The sequence below is a fragment of the Coturnix japonica genome, chromosome 34 (genome assembly GCF_054131305.1).
Source record: "Coturnix japonica strain WE chromosome 34, WE-NBRP24, whole genome shotgun sequence".
Lineage (NCBI taxonomy): Eukaryota > Metazoa > Chordata > Aves > Galliformes > Phasianidae > Coturnix > Coturnix japonica.
The window spans coordinates 4,952,852-4,972,048 of NC_140696.1; the positions used below are offsets into that span (position 1 = coordinate 4,952,852).

General features: G+C 49.7%; 1 protein-coding gene across 4 annotated transcripts in view; it reads left to right on the forward strand.

Annotated features, from left to right (window-relative positions):
• The window catches only part of OPCML (opioid binding protein/cell adhesion molecule like), a 264,304-nt gene that overhangs the window by 20,285 nt on the left and 224,822 nt on the right, over positions 1-19,197 (forward strand). Inside the window, exons 1-2 of one of the 4 annotated variants that reach the window (XM_085526064.1) lie at positions 11,860-12,157; positions 12,275-12,474. In XM_085526064.1, coding sequence (XP_085382190.1) covers positions 12,414-12,474 — 61 coding nt within the window. In that variant the 5' untranslated portion in view covers positions 11,860-12,157; positions 12,275-12,413. Of the gene's footprint in view, positions 1-11,859; positions 12,184-12,274; positions 12,475-19,197 lie in introns of those variants that run through there. The other 3 variants (XM_085526063.1, XM_085526061.1, XM_085526065.1) reach the window with 3 other exon arrangements.

Here is a 19,197-nt window from a genome sequence, read left to right on the forward strand (position 1 = left end):
AGCTGTGCTGTTGTACACAGTGCTCTGCTTTGTGAAGCACAGGGGGCAAATCCTGCCCCTTTGTCACCATGCAGGTTGGGTATTAGAAGAGATTTCTTCATGGAAAGGGTAGTGCTGCATTGCACAGCTGTGCAAGGAGGGAGGTGGGGGGGTCACCATCCCTGGGGTGATCCGTGACCATGGGGATGATGCTTTGGGTTCAGACATGGGGATGCTGCAGCTGGGTGGGCTCTGGGGGGTTTTATACTTGTTATTGAGTTTGGGGGACATACCAAACCCACCCAAGGCCATTGCTGAGCAGATTTGCAAAGCTCTCCTGTTTGGTCTGCATGCACACAAAATGTACGGCAAATATTTCATTTCAGATGCTGGCATATTTGCACTGGCGCTGACTGCATTACATGTGAGTGATGAAAGGTTCTGTATAAATATGGTGTTTCCATTGGTATTGATTGCATTAGGATTGCAATTACATTTGCAATGGAGCCGACTGTATTATGTGGGTTGTTATATCGGCAGTCATCATCAGCGCTTGCCTGCGGGCACTTGCTTTCTCCTGGAGTGGGAATGGAGCTGGAGGTCGCTGTGTTCTGGCTGCACAGCTCCTGTTCCTGTGCACATCCCTGTGCTGGGGACAGAAACAGGCACATGCATAGAAAGACCTTTAAACTTTTGAGATGACACTGAAAAGTTCCTCCTTGCTCTCAGTGCTGACCTCCCCATTATAGAAGCTAATTTCTTCACATCATCTGGATAGCAAAATGCTTCTGCTCCTTCGATTCAATCTCTCTGACTCATGCTACTTTTCCTTTTTGTTTTGTGAGATGCAGTGCTGAGGGCTCAGAGGTGGTTTTTGATATTTTCCAAGTCAATATCCCTTCCCAGTAAGAACAAGATGTAGTGTGTGTGTGTGTGTGTGTGTGTGTGTGTGTGTGTGCTGGCACAGAGGAAGCCCCTTGCTAGAATGGGAAGAAAGGGACATGCAGGTCCCAGGTGCAAGCAGGGAGGGATGACTCTGCTTTTTGCTGCCCTCTGAAGCTTGTGTGATGGATGCCCTTTGCTGCCCTGCTTGTAGATGTGGTTTTGCTTTCTCTCTCTGGACTGGAGGGAGTTCAGTGCCTGCTCCTTGCCCGAGGCCAAGGAGGGCTCTGATGCAGGTGGATGACTTGAGCTCAGGCAGCATTCCCCCAGCTGTTAATGAGAAAGGGCACAGGGTGATGGAGTGACAGCAAGAAGGGGCAGAGGGTAGGGACAGTGGGAGATGAGGAGGTGAGAGGAGCAGCGACGGCTGCAGAGAATTCCTTCATCTATTGCTTAATTATGGAGGTGACAAGGAGGTGGCCTGGTGAGCCAGGCTATATGGCCCCTTTGAATGGTGGTGGGGATTTGGTTTGGGCTCTGCCTCTGGCCCTCAGCCACTGCCCTGCGGGTTTGTCATCACGTGGAGGAAACAAAATAAATAAAGAAGCACAATCCATAAAGGGGGTGAAAGTGCTGAGGGGGAGGAAAGGAATAGGAAGGGACGCAAAACGCGCTCCCTCGCTTGACAGTCCGCATGAGTTTGAAGTCAAAACATTCTGTGCGTGTCTGCTTTCTCCCTTGCTCGCCACCTGGTAGCTGTTATCAGATGACAATTTATTCCGGGCGTCCTCTTGGGAAGAGATTTCACAAGCAGAAAGATTTAAATCACAGGAAGGGCCACAATGGGCTCAGGGTGCCCATCCCAAGCTGTGCTCCTTTGGTCCCCTCCTGCCAATCCTTAGGCCATAGAAATTCAGCATCCAGCATCCTCCTGCTGGCTCCTGCACCCCTCAGGGTGTTCCTATGCAGGGCTGGCTGCTTCTCTCCTGCTTAGGAGCTGTCAGGACAAATTGCTGGTTCACACCGTCCTTTTTGTCTTAGCTTTTTGCCTTTGTTACAGAGGCTTATTAGTCAAATTATGAACTCCTCAAATGTTACTTAATTGCTAATGACACAGTAATAAGCTGCGCTGGGATCGTGCAATCCAAAAAACCCCTTTATCTTATCGAAGCGGCCACCTTCTCCATGAGCATTATGACTTTCCCCTCATTAGTGGGATTGTGCTATCGCAGCCTCACCGTGCTGCCTTCCCCATGCACAAAGTTGGATGCAGCCCTATGTGCCCCCCCTCGGGCTCTTCGTAAGCACTGAGCTGCAGCACGTTGGCAACTTCGCTTCCCCGACAGTGAAAATAGACTTGTCATGTTTGGTTTGGTTTCCAGCAGATGGGCTCACAAATAACTTCATTTGATGGTGGTGATGGGAAAGGGGGAAAGGAAAAGAAAATCATCACGATGGCTTCCCGAGAGTAATCCAATGATCTACGGAGCTACTCAGAAATTAAAGAAAAAATAAATGGAAAAAAAAGCATTGTGAATTATCTGACAAGAATGTCGGCGTGTCTTGAATGAAGTACTTGCAGCACGTAGCTCAATTGGTTGGAGTTCTTCGTGTGCCTTCCTATCTGGTGCATTGGAATATACTGTGGATGGCTGAGCCCTGCTTGTGGGGTTTGGATGGTGATGCATTGGGAGGGTGGAATTGAGACAGCTTTGGGCTCAGCTTCTCTACTGCTGGTGCAAGCAAAACCCTGACCACATTGTCCTGTAACAGTGCTGGGGTGATGCTTTGTGCCTGTTCAGGGTCTCTGGGTGAGGCGACTCCTGCGATGTGGGGCTCAGCCATGGGGCTGCTCTATGATGGCTGCAGGCTGAGCGCTCAGCTCTGGAGAGCTCTGGTTTCCTGGAGTTCAAAATGAGATGGCAAATTGAATTTGTTCATGAGCATGGAGGCTCTCTAGGGATTCCCTTTTAACTCACTAGGCTTGCTTTAAGGGACTTTTTATTCTCTCGCAGTAAGGATAGGCTTGGTGCTTCCTTCTTTCTTCCTTTATGATTTTTCCCTTTTTTCTCATGGCTCCTGCAGAATACATCCAAGAGCAGAAATGTCCCTTCCCCCAGCCCTTATCCCTACTGTCCTGGGTTGCTCTGCACGCTGCAGTCATCCAAGAGAGTTTGCTTTGCAGAGTGCTCTGAGGCACCTTCCATAAGGGCAGTGGGGAGGTGAGGTGATAATACGCATTACAGCCTGCCCCATCTCCCCAAATTCCTCACCTGGATATAGGGGGAAAGAAGAAAGCACACTGAGTTTTGTATAGCTGAGGGTAGGTGGGGCTGTATTTCTGCTTCCCTCTCCTCCTTATTTATTTGTATTGCTGCTGAAAATGGAGCCAGTGTGTGGCTGACCCAGCAGAGGCATCGACCTCTCCACCAGTGGACATGGCTCAGTTTTGCTGATATTCCAGTCCTTTGCTTACCCCAGCGAAGCACTGCGGTCTGCTAAACTCAGAGGGCTCGTTGTTAAAGCTAAAAGTAGTGTAACAAAACAGGAAACGAGGTGAATTTTGCTGCGCTTTAGGTTTTTGCTGTGATTTCAGTGTCTGGATTTGTCGTCGTTCTGGGAGCATCAGGACGGTGTGACTGTAAAATTCATTGCTGCTGAGCTTGACACTGGTGCTGGTACGAGCTGTTATACTCACAGCATGTCCCTGAGGCTGTAAACCCCAAGGACAAGAGGCAGCAAAGCCCTGGGTCTCTCCAGCAGCCTGCACCAAGGGGCTCTGACATGCATTGAGATCTGTGCTCAGAAAGGTGCTACTTGAAGGACAGAGTCTGGGGATGTTTGGATCTTAAGGTTTTACAGCTCTTCTGCCTTCAAACAATGCCTAAAAATACAAGTGTATGCAAATTATAAACTAATTTAGATGATGGAGCATGGGAATATTGCTCCTACTCCCCAAGCATGGCATTTCCAATCATATCTTCGTTTCATTTTTAAGCAAAGAAATCATAATCTTGACATGTTTATCATTCAGTGCCTGCTCCAATTATCTCTTTGGGTTCATTCTATAGTTCATAGAACTGATAGATTATGATCATGTTGTTAGGAGAATTGTGCAGTCATTATTCCTCCAGCTGGAGGAGAAGTTGAAAAACAATTATAAAGAACGATTCTCCTTTGGATTGTTTTGAGTTGGAGGAATAGGCAAGTTCCTATTACAGAGGCCAAGAGCTGCAAGGCTACTGCCACTCTCTGTTTTGATCTCCTGTGATCCAAACCAGATGACTTGTAAAGCTGATTTTCTCTAGCAAGCTCCAGTTGTAGTTATTATTTTTTTATGGGTTGATCATAGAGAGATGAATGCCTCACAAGACTGGAAACTGTGCAGAATGCTGATTTCCAGTTTAATTAGCTCCGGAGCAGAGGGGATGCACTGGTGTATGTCTTCTGGGAAGTGGTGGGGTTAGATCTTCAGACCCAAGGCTTGCAATCAAATAACACAACACCGGCATCTTGTGTGCACTTCTGACACGAAGCTGGTTGAAGCGTGGTTCCCTTTGCTGAGAGATTTGTTTGCTTTCAAAATCCTTAATGAGCCCCAGGGGATGGTGACCCCCCAAAGGAAATCAGTGCGGAAGGAGATGTGGATGCTGCAGGCAGTGCTGTGCTCCCAGGGGAGAGCTTTCCTTTGATCCCCAGAAGGAGCTCTCTAATCCCATCCATTAACACGAGTGGGCAGCCAGAGGCCTTCCTTCTGTGATTGATTGTCCCCAGAGGAATACATTCCCTTTCCATGCCTCCCATGCCCCAGCCCTGCATGCATGCTACTGAATATTTCAGTTACTTGACCAGAAGGGAACAGAATCAGACAAACTCCTTGTCGAGGCATCATTCCCATGCTTACATCTTCCCTCCTTGTCTCCCTAGGGCTTCCCTTCCCCTCCCATCTCCCAGCTGGTGCTCAGGATGTGGGAAGGTGGCCGTATCCAGTGCCTCAGCTGTGTATGTGCTTATCCAATTCGGGACTAGATGAATCCCCTTGTCCACCAGACTTTGTTTTGTCTTCTGGAAGCAGTCAATACTGGATGCCTGAGCAGATGTGTTTATTTAATAACACAACCCCTGTCAATATATACGTAGTTTGTAATGGGCTGGGTGTTCCGGAGCAGTGTGGGTGATAACTGATGGGCAGGAGGAGCTCTCCAGATGTGAAATGTTTTGTTCCTGGGAGGGGGGAGCAGCACCTGAAGGACTCAGGTGTGTGGTGGTGTTGTGGAGCAGCATCCTGCCTCTGTGCTGCTCTCTGCTTCCCTTGGGCTTCAGACATCTTTCTCTTCTCCATCCTCTCACAGATTTTCTTCATAGAATCATTCAAATTAGAGCAGATCCTTAAAGGCCATCTGGTCCCATTCCCTGCATTGCACATGGACACTCACAGCTCCATCAGGTGTTCAGAGCCCCATTCCACCTGACCCTGGGTGTCTGCAGGGATGTTGTATCACCATATCTGGCCAGGAGACAGCATGCTTACTTTGAGACCCATGATTCCTTCAGTAACCACAGCTTGTTTGTGCTGTTAGATGCCCCTCCATCCTCATGTGCCTTCAGAGGAGTCTGTGGATGGGATGATGGTTGGGGCTGGATGTTCTGAATGGTCTTTTCCAGCCTTACTGGTTCTGTGATTCTACAATGTAAAGCATCAACATTGTGGCACAGGGAGGTTAGCTGGGGGTTTGGCTGTTGGAGTTTGGCTCAGGAGTCAAGAGTACTTGAAACTTTAGAGAGAAGTAGTAAACATTATTTCCTATTTCTGGCTACCAACCACCTCCAGCTCCTGGAGCTAACAGGCTCCCTGTAGCTCTTTGCTTGTTAGTGTATGGTAGCTGGATAAACACGCTTTATTTCTTTATAAAGGGGAAAGGTTGTTTACAAGTTGTAAAACAGAATGGAAATGCCGTTTTCTGTCAGAAGAGTTCCACGAACAATAGCAAAATAATGTTTAAAAAGCCCTTGAAGTGTCCCTTTCAAATGAGAAATCAAAGCTCCGGGATGAATATTAAGCACGAATGAAATACAAGGTATTAATACTTATTAATGAACTAAGGAAAAAAAAGAAGAATGAAACGCAGGTGGAAGCTGCAGTGTGCGTCTGGCATCAAAACCTTTGTGAAAATGCTTGAGCTGGAATCCACATCTCCCCAGGAGGAGGTTGTGGTTTTGCTTTGAAATCAAGAGTTGGCCAAATCTCCCCTCAATCCAAACTCCTTTGCTTGCTGAATGGGAAGGAGGGGAAGGGTCCAGCAGTGGGGTCTAGGGGATAGCATGGGAGGAGCTGTATCTCTGATTCTCCTTCTCCAATCCCCTGCTGTAATAGGGATGGAGGAGGATGCTTTCAAACTGACACAGAGCAAGGCTGCCTTGCTTTGAAGAGCAGGGCTGAGAGGAGGATGCTCGTGCACAGTGCATGGCCAAACTAATTACAAAATAAAAAGTATTTCCGAGTGCCAGAGGAGGGAGCCAGCAAAACACAGGAAATCTGAAAGATTTCACTTTTTAATGGCATCTTTTTTTCTTAATGGAATGGGGATCAGTTTATCAGCGTGGCACTGTGCTTTGCTTGGGCAGTGTCTGGAGCACGGATGGGACTTGGTGGAATGCATTGGTGCTGAGTTGGGTGTGCTCATTTCAAAGGCACGGCTTTGGCTTCTTAAGAGACACAGATGCCTGTGTTAATGGGCTCTGGTGGTGTTTTTTTTTTACCTCTTTTCCATTGGCATCATCCCTTGCAGAATGTGTTTGTATGGCAAGAGGAGCCCTTACGTGGTTTGTTGGCACAGTGGAGAGCAAAGGGACCATACTGGTGCTGGGAAGAGCTGGGGGAGGCAGGGAAAAGGCCATCTGGGAGATGCTGCAGCAGCTTCTCCCTGCAGTGCTGCTGTCACAGCCAGGCATGCTGTGCCCTGGGTAATGCAAAAATGGCTGAGTCCAGCCCTAGATCTCTTCTCTGGCATTGGGGATGGGCAGCAGCTGGCATTGCCAGGCTCCTCGGGCATCGCCTTTCTACTTACTTGCTTTCCATTCCCTTACAAACTCCCATTCCCCATCAACTTGCCTTGCAATGTGCTGCATACGAAATGGAGGAGATAAAAGTATCTCAAAATTGGCCGGGCTCGGTGCAATATATAACGTACCAGATGGCACTCCATGATGCCTCTGAAATATCTGTGCAATAGCATTTTAAGAAACGTAGAAGTGATCAGGCAGCATATGGAAAATACGTTCTGTGCTGCACGAGGGAGCTGTGCCCCCTCTCCTGGCACCTGCTCACTGTGCTGGGCTCGGGGTGCACTGTGCTTTGCCCCATAGAACCCATATACCCTGGGCAGGGTTGTGCCATGCAGCTGTGCCAAGGGTAGGATTGCAATGTGACTATCCTTGTTTTTCCCTTCCTTGTGCTGCTTGCTGTGTGTCTCCATGCAGCACTAAGGGATGGGGTGGCAGTTTGGGGTTTGGCTTTGCAGCTGTAGGGGTGTGCTGCATGCTGCCCATGCTTGCACCGTTATTGGGAGCTGTCAGTCTGGTGTGCTGTCTGCCCGCTGACATAAAATCCCCTGTGTATTAAGTGTCTGTGAGAGCACCATGGGCAGACTCTCACTTGTAGTTCTTGCTTTTGCTTTATTGCCCTCTATTCCACACTTCCAATCTGGGTGTTTGGATCAGAGCTTGCTCCTCATTTTTGGATTAACCTATAGAAAAAAAAAACAAACCCAGAAGTGGAAATCTTGCAGAAAGCAGGCTCCCTTTCTTTGTCTTTCCTGACTTTGTCCTCTCTGTTATCTCGACAGCTTTCTATTTGCTGCTGTGTTTCCCTTTAATCTGCAGCCCTCTGTTCTTACCTGAGCTACAGAGGACTGACGAGTAAAACCACTGAACTTGGCGATAAATGAAAGGGAACAAAGCTTAAAATGTTTTCTTTCTCTCTCATTAAAAAGAATAAAAGACAAATAGTGGGAAAAGGGGAAAAAAAATGCATCTTCCAAAGCTCACAGCTGATACGTGATGCCTGGATTATCCTTGAACCACCTCCTGCTTATGGATCAAGATGCATCATATCTGTCCTGGTTTGGTGTTCTTATCCCCCTGGTGTTCAGTTGTTTTGATCATAGCTAGAGGAACAAAAGTGTGTTGGTTACAAGAGGAGGAAACCCTGCCCCGTTGCTGGCAAGGGAGTGTTGGCTTCTGATGGAATGAGGAGGGAGATGTTGTCCCTTACCACGTATAAAACAGCTGTGGTCAAAGATCCAAGCCCTGATCAGACAGAGCTGTGGAGGCATCTCCATCACAGCTCTTCCCACCCTGCTGCTGCCCATTGGATAGTACCTGGTGGGAGCTGTGGGCACATACAGGGCTTGGCATCTTCTTGGGGTGCCTAAGGACAGGCCAAGAGGCAGCAGGCACAAACTGTCCATGGCACTGGGGTTGGAACTCAATGATCTTGAAGATTGCTTTCAACCTAAGCTGGCCTTTGATTCTATGATGTTCTCTTGAAATGCAAGAGAAAGCTTTTTCTTCTTTTTTTATGGTGAGGATGGTCAGGCAAAGGTTGCCTGGGGGAAATGTGGAGTGTCTGTTCTTGGAAGTGCTCAGAAATCAATGACTTGGTCCTGGGCAGCCTGATTTAGCATGAGTATGGCTTCACCCCATGAAACCTTGCCCTGCTCATGGGGAGGTGTGATAGAGGCTCAGGGTGGTGCCGTGCTCTGGGATCAGTGCTGGGATCTGCAGTGGGTCCCTGGATTTGCTGTGTGCTCAGAGCACGTCTTTGGAGAGGTGCCTTGTCCAGCACTGAGCTGGTAATGGTTGGTGATGGGAATTAGTGCCCCGTCCATCTGGCCCCATTCTGCCATCTAACGAGAGGAGATAAGTGCACTTAACAACACACCGGCTCTTGTTCAGGCCCCTTCTTCCCAAGCCAGAATCAATAGCAGGTCTCCTCAGCTTTTAGAGACTTAGATCCAGTCTTTTCATCTCTCTCTCTCTCTCTTTCTCCTTTCCCAAGCAGCACACGTTTGATTTTTCTCTTTTTTTCCTCCTGCACGCCGCAGAAATTTTCCCATTCTCCCTTTCATCTGAACCTGCACAGCACTCGCCCAGCCAGGGCTGCAGCTTGAGCTCCAGATAAGGAACCCTGCAGCGCCTGGGTTCCCTGCTCCCCATCTCCACCTGGGTGTGAGCGCTCCTCCAAGTCGCCTTTATCTTCAAAGTGCTTTACAAGCACTAATTAATCCTCCCAGCACCCCGCTGCTGTAGGTTGAGGGAGCCTTCACCCACAGTGCTGCTTCCTCTCTCCCTTTCCATGGTGCGGGGTTTCTCTCCTTGTGCATCCCTGCTTTGCTTGCCTGTTTTTGGGGAGCAGGACCCTCTAGGCTGTGCAGTATGGCTTATTTCTGCAGGTTAAAGCAAACCTGAGGGATGTAGCCCACCTGAATTGGCCTTGGTTTGCCTTTACTGCAAGTCTGCTGTTGGTCATCAGCAGGATGAAGCAGCACGAGGTGATGCTGTGTGTTCTTGTGCATGGAGCTGATGCTGGAACAACAGGAGCCAGGCTGTGTGCTGAGCACAGGGAGCAGAGTCCTCCCAGGGCAGCCTTTGCTGGCATCTTCTGTTTACTTCTTTAGTAGCACTGAGTTCAGAGAGGCTTCTCTTTTTTTTTCCCTTTTCCTTCCATGAAATGCAAATCAATAGATGTTGTATTCACATTCTAACAAGATGTCAAGGAGAAAAGGGTAGCCTTTCATTCAGGGAGAGAAGCAAACACAGGCAGGGAGAGGCGGGGGAGTGGCGAGGGGACAGGAAGAAGGGGGGGGCTGGAAGGTGGCAGGGGGGCCCTATGGGGTGGGATGTGGCTGTGCCTTGTGCAGGATGCTGCCAGCAGAGAGAGCAGCAGCGAGCCTGAGCCCATAGGCACGATACCCATAGGCACGATGCTCTGTCCCATCATATTAAGAAGTGGAGGCTGCAAGGAGACGGTCATGGGATCTCCAGCTCCTTAAGACAGTGTATTATTCCTCCATGAGTCTTGGGGGGGGGTTCCCAGATGTAAATATGCATTAGGACAGCTTGGGATAAATACTGCAGACACACACTGAAATGGTGTTTAAATGTGCCCAGCAGACCATAATGTCTCCTTTTTTGATCCAGTGCTGCTGTCAAATTTGAATATGGTTGAAATTCTGTGCTTTATATCAAGAAACAAACAACCCTATACATCCCCCAAATATCCTAGAATAGCTCCACTGGTGAAGTACATATTTATACATCTTTTATTTTGTCTTGGAAATCAAACAGAACAGACCAATTCCCTGTTCAGCCCTGCACTAGTGAGCAGCAACAGATGATTTTGCCCGAGCACGTTTGTTCCCATTTTACAGATGGGAAAGCAAAAGCAGTGATGTCCTGGAAGTCTGGTCCTAGGTTGTGCTTAGTGCTGTGCTTGTTTAACCAGCAAGGAGAGCAGCTAAACTTGTGCTGGGTCTGTTTCATAGTTATTGCAAGGTATGGGGGGGGGGGAAATACAAGCCTGAGCATACGGGAGGGATGTTGTGGGAGGAGAAGTAAGAATGTGTTGTTTCAGAGTGTGCCCAAATATAGCTTTTCAGCTCTGGTTCTGAAAGCAGAGCAGCACGCTCCTTCTGAGCCCATCAGGTCGTTAATTAGGAATTATTTCTATGTTCCTTTGAGTTCTGTGAGGATAACCATAGTGTGTTATTTTTCCTTGGGTGGGTTTCCCAAATGCTATGTGAAGCAAAGGGTGGTGATGCCTTTGGGGTCTGGGGGATGGATATAGGGGGAGCTGGTTCACTCAATGGTCATGCAGGGTCTTGTGCCCCCCAAATCCCTCTTGGTTGATAGAATGGGGGTGGGGGCTGAGTTTTATGGGCTCACTTGAGAGAATAAAATCACTCAGTGTCGGCCATTTGGATGTCAATGATGGGAAATCCAGCAGTGAAACATTGCCGTGCTCATCTCAGGCTGAACGAAGCTGCTTGCTTGTTTTTTCTTTGCTCAGTGCAATGATTTAGCTCTTCCAGAGGTCAAGGCTGTTGTGAACGATGTGGCTTTACTCCCATTAAAAGATAAAAATCCCCGGGTGCGTTCGCTGCAACGTGCACCAACTCACCTAAAGGGGTGGGATGACGTGGGAATGGGGTTGAGTTAAAAGCTTTATAAGAACTTGTGGTTTATTCATGGAGAATAGGAAATGAATAGAGATGGATGGGTGAAACACAGCCCAAGTTTGTCCTGCTGGTGCATGTTTGGCTTCCATCCCTCATTGGGTGAGCACAGAGGTACAAGTGCAAAGTCTTGACCTCAAAGCACCTTCAGGCTGGCCTGCAATTAAAAACATAAGACTTAACAGCCTAAAAGTAATGGGGAAGGAGATTGTGTTGTGCCAAAGGAGCCGTTTTAGTTTGCCTTTATGCATTTTAAAAGGCTCACGATATATTTTTAACAAAGCTGTGATGAATATGAAACAAGAAACTCTTTCTGTTGTTTGGAGAATGTCAAAAGCAGCTTTATTCCATTTGGAAACTTCTTAACAGCGCGGCACAACCAGTCCCTGGGGGTGCAAAAATGCATTGGGGGGAATGGGGGGGGATGAGTGAAGGGGGGCCGTTTTAGTGGGCAGATATCACTGTGATCCCATTAGGAAGCTGGGGATGGAGCTGGGGAGCTGTGGCATATGGCAGAGGGATGGATGGCAGCGTGTTGGGGATGCTCAGGGCTGGGCAGCAGTTGGGAATGTGATGTGGGGGTCAGGGAGGGGACTTAAAAGCTCTGCTTTGGTGGAAGCTGGGTGGTATCAGTTTGGGGGGCAGCAAGAGCAGACAGCCCCACTCTGGGCATCATTTGGGAGCTGTTTAATGCACAGAAGGGGGGAAAAATAGAGCTGTGGTTGAGATGCAAGGAGACAGTTCTCTGTGTCAGGTTTTTGTGCAGAAGCCACCCACTCATGCTCCCAAGCTCGGAGCCTCTGCTCCCATCCCTTGGCAGCAGGCAGAGCTGCCGGCTGCTCCCGGGGGGGCTTTGCAAGGGGCGAGCTGGGGGGCTGCCAGCCCCAGCTGGGGGCTCAGTGTGGGCACAGCCAAGTGCACACTGTGATGCTGCTGGGCTGAAGGCGGCAGTGGGATGTGCGGGTCCGGTACCCAGGGGGGGTGATGCCCGTGTTTAACTCCCTGGTGGCACAGAGAGAGTGTGCGGGTGTCAGTCAGCAACCCGAACCAATGGGTGCCTGGTAGGAGGTCTGCTTCCCCGTGCACGGTCAGAGCCCGGTGCTTCTCGGGCTAGTTGTGCGTGTGTGTGTGCAAGGAAAAATCTGACTGCCTGCTCCCGTCTCTCTCTCTCTCCCCAGCTCGCTAACTCAGTCTCCCTCCCACTGCAAACATTGGATTTAAACCTGCTCAGCATTCAACGCAGACGAAAGCAGCAGCGGCGGCAGCAGCAGCAGCAAGCAGCAAGCAAATCAGCCGCGAGCCGACCGCAGCTCCAAGATGTACCATCCTGCCTGCTGGATCATCTTCACCGCCACCACTGCCCTGCTCTTCATCCCAGGTAGGCAGTGAGGGAAGCTTTTCTATCCCCAGGGCTGGGAGGGGAGCGGTGCAGAGGATGGAGGGGTGATGGTGCGTGCTGGGGGGACCCGGACTTCATGCCCATAGCGCACGGCTGCACGCAGCTGCGAGTTGCTCTGCAGCAAGGCTCGCCGAGTGCTTGCAGCAGGGTTCAAGGCATCAAGCTGGGCTCTGGGGAGAGCTCTGGGTGCTGGCAGTGCAGGAGGGTGGCATTGCACTACTGTCTGGTTGCAAAGAGCCGGTTCCCTGTCTAGACGTGGTGGGGTCACGCAGCTTTTTCACGTTCCAAGTTGGGCATCTCCTGCATCCCTCTCTCCTCTTGTGAGCTGTCGTGCTGTTCTCCCTGCTCCCCCACATCTCTGCTGATTGCCACCGGGCAAAGCGAGCTGTCAGCCTTGTGTGTCTTTGCAAAGTGAATATGAAGCCCCCGATGTGGGTGCACACAGGAATGAGCCCACCTGCAGCAAAGGTGCTCAGCTGCTGCGTGCTGGGCTGGAGGCTCCCAAAATGCAGACTGGCTTCATCCCCTCTGCTCACCAGGATGAGGGGGAGACGTGAGGTTTGCATTGAGCACCGGCTCCGAGCTGATGCTCAGCGATGGGGCAGTGAGCACAGCTCTGCAGTGCATCCATGGGGAGGGGGGAGCAGCGGGGTGGGCAGCAGAGCTGTTCCTGGGGGACAAGTCACTGGTATTTCCAGACAAGGATACGTGCTTCTAGCAGCTGAAAAGATTGCGGCCCCTGTTGAAACAGATGGGGACTAGATGTTGAGGCTCGGATCCTATCTCAGCCCAACATGTGTTTTTCATGACTGTCAGTGAGAATTATGTTGGACTCAGGAGGGCAGGGAAGATGTGCAGCTGCAATTTGAGCTGCTCTCTGTGGTTTGGTTTAGTTCCACTGCTTTCTCTGTGCTGGGCTGGCACGTAAGAAGCCGGAGTGGGGGAGAGATGAGCTGTGTCATAGCTGGAAGGCAGCACTCAGCACAGCTGTGATGAGCACTGGGGTGCTCAGGCTCAAAGTTGCTGCTGGAGGTTCACATCATGGGACTGTCTGCATCCAGGGGTGCCACAGCCATGGGAAACAGCCACTGACATGGGCTGGGTGCTGCTGATTGATGCTTGGTTCCCACTGATGCTCGCTCTGATGGCAGGGTGACGTGATGTGTGTTAGGCAGGCGTGGGCTGGGCAAGACGTGCCAATGGAGGACCTCCTACAGCAGTGCCTTTAATGTGTTGTCTTTAGCTCCCCAGCAACTCTACAAGCCAAAATGGTGCACCTATAGCACAGCAGAGAGCTCATGAGAATGGGGATGATGCGCTCATCCATTGGAGAGTACAAGGGATTTGAAGGGGAAGTATTGCAATGTCTTATCTTGAGCAAAACATGGCATTGGGTTTTCCTGCCCTGTGCTGTTGGGTTGAAATTGCAATGAAATGGATGCAAGGCAGCATCCAGAAGGAAAAAGAACCATACCAGTTAAGCCTCCAATAACTTGGGAGAGGTTTCTTGATCTGCGCTTTGCCGTTGTAGCTTTCCCTTCTTATTTATATTGAGCAGCAATATCTGCTTTGGCTCTGAATGTCCCTTGAGCCAAACCAGCCTAGGAATTTGCCCAGCTGGGCTCAGCTGTTAATCCATCACACTGAAACCTGCTGCCTGCAGTGGAGGAAGGAAACCATTCTGGTGTGCCAAGCTGCTGCCTTGGTCCTTTTCCGACCCCTGAGGTTTGCATCTTCCATTGGGTTTTTAGTGCTGTTTATTTTTTTTACAAGCAGAATCCCACGTGCTCTATGCAGGTGATGCTCCCCTGGGATGTGCAGAGGCTGTTTGTGAAGTGTGAACTCCTTTTCCTCACCATTTTTGCGTGCATCCTGCGGGAGTTTCTCATGGGGTGGTTACAGTGAGAAGGGAACCTGCTTTTAGAGGTGTAATTAGAGTGAAGGGAAACATCACAACTTGAAGGCTCCTGCAGAAAATAGCGTTGCGAAGTTATTATTAGCTGTAATAGCTTATTTGCCAGTTTTTTTCCCCTCTTTCTCTCCCGCCTCTGTTCTTTGCTTTTCCTTTTTATTTCCCCCCTTTTACCTTTGTTAGGAAAGATGTATATATATATTTTTTTCCCCACTGGGACTCGCATTGTCTCGTTACCAATTCACTCCTGTGGAATCTAAAGACACAAAAGGTTAATGCAGTAATGAAACCCTGACCCCTCTGGTCATAGATAGCATCTTACTCTGTAGCTCTTTATTTCTTTGTCAGACAAGTTCCCATGCAAAACAATTTCTAAGGCTAATATTGTTGTCACCCGGTGGCTTTGGGCAGGCAGGGGTTCCTGAGCAGCGTTGCTTACTGAGGTGGGCTCTTTCTGATGGGCAGGATGAGGTTATGGCGTGGCATCATGGCTCTACTAGTGGCAAAAATCAATGCGTGTCAACTTGTTTAGACATTTATGTTGCTGCCTTTGCTGGCTTGGCAAAACGACTTGTCATGGCAGTGGATCCTTCCCAGCTGGGGCTCGAGCCCTGCAGGCTCGGAGCTGTGGCAGTGCAGGCTGTAAGACAGCTGCTCCTGGTGCTGCGGGTGCTGGCATCTGGGAGCCTGCTGGGCAGAGTCCCCAGCGCCCTGCTGTCACCTCTTGCATGTAGGGCTTGCTTTCTGCACCCGCTTGTAACTGAGCCTCACGTGGGTTGTGTGGCGTTGGTGGTGGATGAAAATCCAGTCTAAGATGAGGAAATAGGCATTGCAGGAGTTGCAGAGGGTTTTTGCTCCTTGTTCGGGAGTGATGGCTGGGCTTGGGAGCTGCTAGGATGCTCAGCTGTGACCCCCCCCTGTTAAGGAGCACGCAGGACTGGCAGAGAGCTGCTGATCCCTACAACTAAGCCGAAGAATAAGTACCTGGAGCACATTAGTTCTGCTCCAGTGTCATTCCAACGTAGACTAAAAGGGATTTTCAGAGCTCTCTCAAAGGCTGGGGATGGTTGTGGCTGCGCTGCTGTAGCCATGAGCCCTCCATCAGTCAGAGATGTTGGGGAACAGATCCCATTAGCAGTCCTATGCCCTTGGCTCCCATTTGCTCACCTTTCCAAGTGGCATCAGGAAGGAATATGATAGAAGAAGGAGCAAATGCAGCTTCACTATGCAAACCTACTGCATTGTAAGCTTCTGGAATAGTTTGTCCTACGGGCTCTGGGGCTGTTCTCTGGTGGCTGCCTTCCAGAGTGCACCAAACTGGAGGATCTTGATTTGCTTATTCCAGCAGATTCCCTTTGACAGCATCCCCTCTGTGTGTCGTTCTGTGGCTGCAAACAGCTGGATGGAGGAGTCTGCTGGTGTGAGTCTGTGAAGTGCTGACATTGAGGCTGAAATGAGAGAAATGGTTCAAAGGCACCAATGGGAGCTGGGTACATTAACTGCCGCCTTTGAATATCTTCCCCAAAGGGCTGAATGTTTGGTTATGGTGGATCTTAAGTTGCATAAACAGCTGCGTTCATATTATACGCTTGAATATTCAATTTGAAGTTTGTGCTTGGTGTGGTTAGAGCCTGTCTGGGTGTTTGCACATAGAGCTGGTGGTCACCCACCATCCTGACCCCAAAAGGGATCCCCACCAAAACCAAATACCTCCTGTATATACATATATATGTACACACATATATATATGGTTTCCTTATCAAAATCTATGGGGTCATCTGTGCCCAAAGCTGACCATTCTCCCTGGGGTCAGCCCAGGCTTTGCAGCCCTCTCCTCTTCCCATTCCCAGACAGGCAAATCCCAGTGCTGCTCCCAGCTGTGTGTGTGTGCAGGGTGGGCTGTGATCTCAGCCGTCAAACTTGTCCTCTTTTTTTTCTCCTCTTGTTTAAACTTAAAAATAATAACAGCTCTGCCACAAATCTCCTTCCCTCCCTTTCTCTAATGAAGGCATGGTACTTATAATTACCAATGCAGCAAGTGCACATACAGAGGTGGCTTTGACACTTGCTTCTCAGTGGGTGGGTTTTTAAGGAAACTCCTTTTTTTTTTCCTCCCTTTCTCATTTTTTTTCCCCTTTACTTAGAGGAAAGAAACCTTTACCTGCTCTGGGAACATGTTACAGTGCTCTAAGGGTGACTGAATCCCTATGGACTGGAATCCATGGGTGGATGCATCAGCCCTGGGCAGCAGGGCTCAGCCTGATGCGGTGCCATCAATGTGTCATTGGGGCCATAGAGGGATGCTGGACTTGTTGCCTGCACAGCACAGTCATGTGCCTGCGGGACACGTGTGTGATGAGGCAAGGAAAGGAGGGAAGGGAAAAAAGAAAGAGTTATTTTTAGGTTTACTTTTCTGTGAATTCAGCGCTAGTGAGAAGTGCTGGATTGACAGCTCTGGAGATGGAAACGTTCTGCAGTCTGCAAGGAATGGGAGCCCAGCACATTGCCCTGCAGGGTCCGTGCTTTGGGATGGATGCTGAGGCTGGAGTGTGTTGGTCTGGGGTGAAAAACAACAGGAGGTCTATCCTGTTGGCCAGGGCTGGGCACTGGTGTGTTTAATGTGGGGTAAAGCCTCCTAGTGGGGCACGTAGGGTTATTTGAGTTGGGGACTGTGGGTTCCTTCATGGTGGTGAAGTCAGCAGCTGCTTGTGGACCAAGTGAACCTACAGCAAAAGGGCTGGATTCCATTCTGTGACAGCAGGAATGTTGCCCTGACCACTAATAAAATGGGCCAGGTGCATTTACTGTAGGCATAGAACCATTTGAGTTGGAAGGGACCTTCAGAGGTCATTTAGTCCAATTGCTCTGCTTGATTGATGTTTCATCACCGTGTTCCTTACAGACCATAGAAGGGGTCTTCATAGCAGGCTTCAGGCTCCCATAGCAGCACCAATGGAGGGCACTGGGGGTGGGGGTGATGCTGTGCATCCCACATGGTGCCTCCAAGGAGCCTTCATCTGTTCCCACCTGCCATCCCATCTCCTCTTCTTGCACTGCTGTTTACTTCTGGCTTTTGTTTCCTATACTTGTTGCTATGCATGTAGCGTGTGGAAGGAGCTCCAGCGAATATAGGCCACACTTTGATTGTTCAGCAAGCTGGAAAATGATGATTATAATTTTTGACAGAAGGGAAGGAGGGGGAAGGAGATCTCTGGGCTTTCAAATCTGCTCTGTCATAAGCAGGATCTTGCAAGGGCCCTCTGACTTCTCCCTCCCCAAAGGAAATGGCGTTTGCATAGCAAGAGAGGGCTACAGGAGAAATTCTTTGCTTTACAAGGGCAAAACAGTACTTACTCCGCTAATCCTTCCACCTTGTGCAGCAGTCTTGTCACAGCGCATAAGCAAAACGCAGTTGGCGTTGGCCAGTAATTGAATGGGAGAGAAACCTGGAGTTGGATGCTGCTAAAAAAAGCCTGGTCCCTGTTAGACACAGCCATGCATGGTCATATCCCAGGCACGTGTCTGACTACGTATGGCTGCATCAGGACTGGATGTGACAGCAGAGCCCATGGAGACCTCTACCCAACCCCTTCCCATCCCACGCGGTTGGCGTTGGCCGTCTGCTCCCCGCTGGATCTCCCCATTGTTTTATTGAATGGCTTTGGTTAATTTTCACTTGAATTTCTTCTTTGTCTTTATTTTCATGTGATTGCTTCTAATGAGGCTAATGACATTTAGTCTCCATGGCGGCGCATGTTAATTTGGTCACCAAAATGTCAGCGTGAGGCGGATGCGTCCTATCTGCCCGCGACAAACACTCTGCAGACAAAGGGGCTCTGCTCCCAGCCGTCCCCTCCTTATCTCAGGGCATACAGGGACAGACCAGGGCATTTGGCAGAGCTGCTCTCAAACTGTCCCTCCTCTGTTGGCACCAGGTTCTGCTGCAGAGCCCCATGAGTATGGGAGGTGAGGACTGCTGAAACGGAACCTTTGGAGCAAGCTGGTGTGATGTAATTAATCAGATGTCAAAACCCCTGAGCGAAGTTAGCTTTGATCAGTAGGGAAATCTGTCAAGCAGGTCGTTCTGCTGCCTGTGGCGTTCTTCTGTCTGTCTCGGCCCATCCATCTGCCTTGTCCCTTAATGTGGCCAAGGTGGCAATCTTCTGCAGCCAGGTGGCACCTTCCAGCCTGCAAAGAGTGGGATAGCATCTCCTCGTCCTCAACAGCATCAGTGGCATAGGATATAGTGATGTGACCCCCTGGTATGGGCCCCTTTGGTTTGGAGACAGGACCATGGCTGTCAGCTGGAGGTGGATGTAGGTGTTGCAGAGGAAGAGAGTGCTGCTGTGTAAACTTGGCTGTCTGCAAGGTCAGGGGATCAGGAGCAAACCCAAAGCTGAGGGAGGCAGTGCTGAGACTGTAGGTGGCTGCACAAGGATCAGCAATGTCTGAGATATTGTGCTCGAGTCTTAACAAGATGTTGAGCCTTAGAAGCCTGAGCCGTTTTGCTTAAGAATGAGTCCCTTTTTTTCTGCAATCTGGGCCCAAACGCAGCTGAATTTGATCTGTTCTCCTTTGATGTGTTCCTCCCTCTCCATTCTGTGTAGCAGGAATGGATGAAGATTAAAGTTTGCAGCTTCTGAGCAAACTAGGTTGCTCATCACTGCGTGATACCCAATTACCTGCTGATACCTCAGGAGTGAGAAGGTATCGATCCTGCTTGGATTTGAACTTGTTGAACCAGAGAGTCTGGATATTTCAGATACGTTGCTTAGGACACACCATTTCCT